Source organism: Crinia signifera, chromosome 1 (genome assembly GCF_055691185.1).
Source record: "Crinia signifera chromosome 1, ASM5569118v1, whole genome shotgun sequence".
NCBI lineage: Eukaryota > Metazoa > Chordata > Amphibia > Anura > Myobatrachidae > Crinia > Crinia signifera.
In genome coordinates, this window is record NC_139217.1 from 281,832,483 (window position 1) to 281,839,534 (window position 7,052).

General features: G+C 45.6%; 1 protein-coding gene across 1 annotated transcript; it reads right to left on the minus strand.

Moving 5' to 3' along the window:
• Window positions 1-2,198: 2,198 nt before the first annotated feature.
• On the minus strand, window positions 2,199-6,438 carry LOC146075505 (uncharacterized). The gene is made up of 2 exons (XM_083184806.1): window positions 5,503-6,438; window positions 2,199-5,130 (listed from the first exon to the last, which is right to left on the minus strand). The coding sequence occupies exons 1-2, from the start codon at window positions 6,140-6,142 to the stop codon at window positions 4,331-4,333; spliced, it is 1,440 nt and encodes a 479-aa protein (XP_083040932.1). The 5' UTR covers window positions 6,143-6,438; the 3' UTR covers window positions 2,199-4,330.
• Window positions 6,439-7,052: the final 614 nt, after the last annotated feature.

Consider the following 7,052-nt stretch of genomic DNA (forward strand, 5'->3'; position numbering starts at 1 on the left):
TGTTAGTGTGTTTTATTTAACTATTTTTTGTTCTGTAGAACTACAAGTGCCAGCGGGCCCTTTAATGCCCGCATGCTGGGACTTGTGGTTCTCCAAGTCCCAGCATGCGGGGTAGGCTTGCTGGGACTCAGTTCTACAGTAGAAAACAATAGTTTATATTCTTTTTTTTACACTTTACATCAGCCCGATGCCCACCGCCCAGGGGCATCGGGGACAGCCCCGGACTTTCAGCATGGGCTGGTAAGTCCTGGAGGGGGGGGACCCCTTCTTTGGGGGGGTCCCCACTTCCCCAGGACCCCTGCCCATGCTGACCAGCCAGGGGGTTAATGCTTTGGCCACGGGACCTTATATAATAAGTATCCCCCGGCTGTGGCATTACCCTGCTGGCTGGTTGGGTCTGGTGCTGGTTCTTAAAATACGGGGGACCCCTAGTCATTTTGTCCCCCGTATTTTGGGAACCAGCGCCGGACCTTGAGCCTGGTGCTGGTTTCATTAAATCAAGGGGACCCCTATTTGTCGGGGACCCTGATTTTATGTCACCAGCATCGGCTCAATGAGCCCGGGGCTGGTTATGCTCTGGCGGGGGACCCCGCGCTGGTTTTTTTTTTTATTTTAACTGTTTAATTTTTTTTTTACACAAGAACCCTGCACAGAACATTGCGATCTGTGCAGGGTTCTGGCTAATTCGCCCATCAGAACCTGGTCTGATTTTTGGGCGAATTATAGACACACTTTATACAAATCGCATACCATTAAATATGCGATTTGTATACTTTTTCATGTGAAAACATCTGGATGCTATGTGCTGCGAAAAGCAGCCATCGCATTTCCAGTGTGTCCAACTTGTTGGCACAAATCGCACTTTTTTCACATTTTCGCAGCTCATTAAATATGCGAAAATGGAAAAAAATGCGATTTCGGCAGTTTTTGCGAAAAAAATCGCAAAAGTCTAATTATCTCATCCCATAGAATGTCACCCATAGTTACACATTTCATGTAACAAAACAGCATCGTAGTAAACTCATCACATTGGACGTGCGGAACATCCAATGGAACATTGTGATGAATGTTGGATGAAAACTACTGAAGATTGAAAGTAAGAAGATTGCGCAATATATCATCCTGTGAAGGTGATTTTGATGTTAGGGGGTCTGTACAGGCGCATGATATATTATGCTCATGTGCAGGTCCTCTTTGCGAACAGCTTCGGTGACTTGCATAGTCTCTGAGCCGTGCGCAAGGTTCAGGGCAGCTCGAGGGCGGACGGCAGCAGGGACTGGGGTTGCCCATGGGAATGTCCAGCCTTTTATGCAGGCGGGTCGATGCCTGCCAGGGGCACGATGTCAGCCGCCTGCCCTGTCTTCATCCCGAAGTCAGTTTCAATTGAATTTTATTTGCGAAGGCAGGAGAAATCATGTGATGGTCGGAGACCATCGCATGATTTCTGCTGCTGCGAAGACATGCGAGGGGATATGAACTTTGTTACACATTCCCTTACATGCAAAGGAAGGGATCAGGAGGGGGGGTACAGCGTCTATCACCCACTCGCAGCTTATTGAGCCAACCAGAATGACCCCCTATATGTTCCCAGATTGTCACAAACACTACATTACTCTCTTTCAGAGGAATTGTTTTGTGACTTGTTCCTGATGCTGAGGTGGACATCTGTGTACATCAGACATTTTTTTCAGTCCATGGGCCAGATTTATCAAAAAAGTGATAAAGTGGAGAGTGATAAAAAAGCAGCTCCTACCTGTAATTTTTCAAACCCCTTATTGACTACCCCTCTAAATGTTTTTATACAATTATTTATAATAATATTATTTTTATAGAGAAATATTTAGCACTTAACAAAACAAAGGGCCTATACAGGGGTGTAAGAGTGATATAAAGCCACCGAACAATAGGATATAAACGCCCTGGTGGTTATGCTGCATTAAAAAGATTAAGAGCGACATTTACAAGGTGCAACTAAATAGCTGAAATTATAAGGCACACTTCAAATGTCTCATAGGAATTAATCCCTTCACAGAAAGTCTTTGAAAATCAGATGTTACGACTTACACATTTGCTTTAATTTAAAGTTTGTGGTGTTTGATGTAAAGCGACACAAAATATATGTTGCACAGTTTTTGCTTGATCTGCTTCAGAAGAAACAACCACAGAAAGACCACAATTGCTTTCTAAATTGAAACACTCATACCATGTTCTCATTGCCGCCCCTGCAAAATCCCGGGTTTTTCTTGCCGGGTTTTTGGCGGGGCACAGAGAATGGATACTTTTCTACCCCGTTCATACAGCACCTTAAACCCGGGAAATTCCCGTGTATGACGCGTTCACACTGCTTCCCCTGGTCTGCCCTGCCAACAAGTGTGTGAATATAAAAGCAGCTTTGATTGGCTGTTGAAAAAGTAGCTGTGATTGGCTGTTTTAGAAAGCAGCTGTTATTGGCTGGCTGAGGATGATGTCATATAAAGTGGCCTGTTTTTTCCAAGCACACTGCATTGCTGGAATCATGGCTGATGAGATGCTTTTGTTTTGCACCATTTTGCTGTTTCATGCAGCAAATGAGAGCTTGCTGCAGCTGCTTACATTGTGCTACCTTGCACAATGCACTTTGAAGAGGAGGAGAGCGCAATTTCTTGCTGAGAGAGACAGTGCTCGCCTTCATTATGTGCAAAGGAGAAGAGCTTTCATCACCTCCAGCGTTACCTCCATATTGAGGTTCAGCACATCCAGTACCCGGCGAATGTGGACCAGAGACTGCTCTCATGGCGAGGTATTTTGGTCTACAGTGGAGGGTTATGAGGATGACCAGTGGATGGAGCATTTTCGCATGTCACGTGGGACCTTTCAGTATGTGCTGGACCTTCTAACCCCTGCACTTTCCAGACAGACCACAAACTGCAGAATACCCATCTCACCTAGAAAGAGACTAGCGATAGCGCTATGGTGGTATGCTACACCGGGAGAATACCGCACAGTCGCCTGCTTGTTTGGAGTGGGGAGATCCACTGTATGCACTATAGTCCATGAGGTGACGCAGGCTTTGCTGGAAGGACTTTACCGTCGTTTCATCACCTTACCTCAAGGACAAAGGTTGGACGACATCATCGCTGGTTTCCTGCATCGTGGATATCCACAGTGTGCTGGAGCTATAGACGGTACACACATTCCTATTATTGCCCCCACAGAAAACCATGCGGATTACTTTAATCGCAAAGGCTGGCACTCCATAATTCTACAGGCTGTAGTGGACCACAAATATTGGTAAGTACATTTTTTTATGATAATATTAAACTGTACTTTGCGTATTGCTAGGGTAACTAAACAGAAATCTTAACACTTTATATTTTCAGCTTCACTGATGTCTTCATTGGCTGGCCTGGCCGTTCCCATGATGCAAGGGTTCTAGCAAATTCGGACCTATACCTTATTGCTGAGGAGAAGCAGGATGGCTGGTTGTTCCCTAGAGAGGTAAAGATATGTTTTTGCATGTTGCAGTTGGGATATTTTTAGTGTTATGTATGCATGTATGTATAACCAACGTACCACATGTATTGTTGTTTTTCAATGTCTCTCTTTACACCGGTAGAGAAAAGTGGCAATCTGAATAGCATACTTGTACTCCAAGAATTCCATATTGTAACTCTTATTTTACTTTGCAGAAATCGAAGATCATCGATGGGGTGGAGATCCCAGTACATATAATCGGGGATGCAGCATACCCATTACGACGATGGTTAATGAAGGGGTTCACCCAGCGCCATCAACTTACCCCGGAACAAATTGATTTCACCCACACCCTCAGTTCTGCACGAATGGTGGTAGAAAATGCCTTTGGCCGTCTAAAAGGCCGTTGGCGTTGTTTAATGAAGCGCAATGACATTGATACCAGCTTCATGCCTCATGTAGTTGCTGCCTGCTGTGTGTTGCACAACATATGTGAGTTTAAGAAAGAACAGTTTCTACCAGAATGGACCGTACTGGAGCCTGAGGAATCAGATCACTCTGCAGATTCTGAGATGTATGAGGGGACAAACACATGTGCAGAAGACATTCGCAACACCATTACCAATAACATATTTGCTTTAACCCACTAGTGTACTATAGTTTTTAATTTTCAATAAACTTCAAAAACATTTCTGTTTGTTTGTACATATTTTATTCATATGTACAACATATATTTTTTTAGTTAAATAGCATAAAGTGTACCAAAAATGCACATAGAAAAATATAATAAAACTGTAATGACAATACCCAAATGCCTTACATAACTTCTGTACAGGCCGGGTGGGCAGACAAATAAACAAAAAGTCAATAAACACCTCTACAGCACATGGTAGCGGGGGTTTTCCTTTCTTGGAGCCGTTCGATTCTCCGCATGACTATGTGGACCAGCCGCATAATCAAGGCAGTGTGGTGGAACTGTGGGAGGCTGAGTTGCACCCGGTGTACGCTCAGGGAAATGGCAGTGATTTGCTGGAGGCTGAGGTGTCCCAGCAGCATACTCGGGGCACTGCGGAGGAACTGGTGGAGGCTGAGGTGCACCAGCTGTACGCTCTTGGAAATGTCGAGGATTTGCTGGAGGCTGTGGTGTCCCAGACGCATACTCTGAGGAGTGCGGTGGAACTGGGGGAGGCTGAGGTGGACCTGCTGTACGCTCAGGGAAATGGAGGTCATTTGCTTGAGGCTGAGGAGTCCCAGCAGCATACTCAGGGAAAAGGTGTGACATTGGTGGTGGGTGAGGTGTGCTGTATGGCACCATGTTCCCCTGGGTTGGGCCTACAAAATTTGGTTGGCCTGCGCTATACATTGGATAACCATACTGAAAATTATTGTGTGGTGGCTGGGGCAGTGCATGGCCTTGTGCCCTAAATAGACTATTAAGGAACTCCATCTGCGTATCTCGGTTCTCTCGATTGATACGCTCATGCATACCAACAATGGCAGTAATGAACGTGTTCTGTAGGTCACGCTCATTGTCCATAAATCGCTGCAGACGAGCATCTTCATGAACTTGCATCGAATTATCCATTTCCTTCAGGTGTTCAAGCATTACGGTGGTCATTGCTTTTGTGGCTTGTTCCATCTTAGTGGACCTCTTTCTTCTCAGTGGCACATTATAAACTATGGGAAAAACAAACAACACATTACTATACAAGACTATAATAATGTTACTTCTCCTTCTACCCAAAAGACATTGTTGTTGCCCATGCACTTGGAAAACCATCTGTGCTGAAGGCTAGATATCAGTAAAACCTTAACTTCTCATTCAGACGTGTTAGCAATGTTGCTGACAGGCCTGAATCAGATCCCCTCTGCACAGATGCATGTGGATGTTAAATTTCAAAAATACTTAAATAAAAAAGCAGTGTTGGCACATGCATGCTTGAGGCCTTTTCCCTCCTGCACTCTTGCTACATGCTGCGACATATTTCTTTAATAAACAAAAATATAGTACTGTGTAATAATGGTGTGTGTAAAAAGTTATAAACTTACTGTTGGTCCGCAACTTTGGACGTGCACTCTGTGGCAATGCTTCAAAGGCTGGACTTCCTTCAGCAGGTAGTGATGATGCAGGCGTTGATGGTGGTCGCTGCAAAGGTGATGGCGGATGCTGCACAGGTGAAGAGAATGCCGTGGGGCCTACAGCTGAATTGTGGGAGTTAAATGATGAATCCAGAACTTCACATTGGGCTTCACCATGGACTGAGCGGGAATCCATTTCACTGTCTGTGGCCTCAAGGTCAATGGGTGACGCTGCTGCTGCTACTGCGTTTTCTTCACAGACACTTGCTGCACTGCCAGCAAAACTGCTGGAGGAGGACAGTGATATGGGATTAGCCAGTGCAGAGTTCCCAAAGATGACATTACACTGGTCATAAAATGGCCAGTCCATACGGGCACCACCACTCTTCCTCCTGTTTAGGTCATGGACCTTAGCATACTGCTTCCGCAGGGCTTTGAGTTTATTCACTACCTGTTGCTGCGTTTTGACGATGCCACGGGCAGACAGGATTTTGGCGATGTTGTAGTAAACAACGGAGTCCTTCACTGTGCCGGTCACTTGCTTTTTTATCTCCTCCTCTCCTCTCACTGCTAGCAGCTCGAGCACTTCCTCATCCCTCCAGTGCGACATGTCTGCTCTCCTCGACGCAGCATATGGACGTCAGACGCAGCATGAAATGGACGTCACGTCACATGATCACATCCGCCAATGAGCTTCTTTTTTTCCATCATGTTTGAAAAACCCGTGTCTGCGCTGTTCAGACTGAAGTACACCCGTGTTTTACCCAGGAAAAACCCTGCAAAAAACCCGTGTGTAATTCCCGGGGCATAACACCCGGGAATTTCAAAAGGACGCGTTCACACTGAGACACGACACGGGAAATTACCGCTCGCCCTGCCAAATACCCGGGTTTTTTAGGCAATGAGAACGGGGTATCACTGTACCTGAGCTTGGTTAGATATGCACCCACTCGTAATGGGAAAAACTCATTTATTCAGCAGGGATTGCAGATGCGATAGAACACACTTTGATTGTGCCAGCAATTGCAAATCTGCGAATGCTTCAAGCCAACCCTACTATCTCATCTGCAAAAGCATTGCAAATGAAGCCATGGTACTCAATCCTACATTACTTACAAATACTGTAGCTTCATAGCAGGGAGAGGACTACTTTGCCCATTCTCTCTACCTGCTGCCTTATGTCCTGACCATCCCTGCCATGCTCACTTCTTGCCTCAGGTCTCTTTACCTGCACCTCATGTCACCTGTCTGTCCCCCCTTCTTTCTAGATTGTAAGCTCCTTAGAGTAGGGCCCTCTTCCCTCCTATTCTCACAGCACCCTTCTTGCATTTCAATTACAGCTCTCTGATACCCCTTTCAGACAGAAAATCCCCAAAAACCCAGGTGTTTCCCAGATACAAAAACCCGGGTAGAACTAGGCTGAACGGTGCTGACCCCCTTTCACACAGCAACAAAAACCCGGGTATTTCCCGTGTCGACCCCTTTCACACAGAAGCTGGATTTTCCCTTGCAAATTTCTG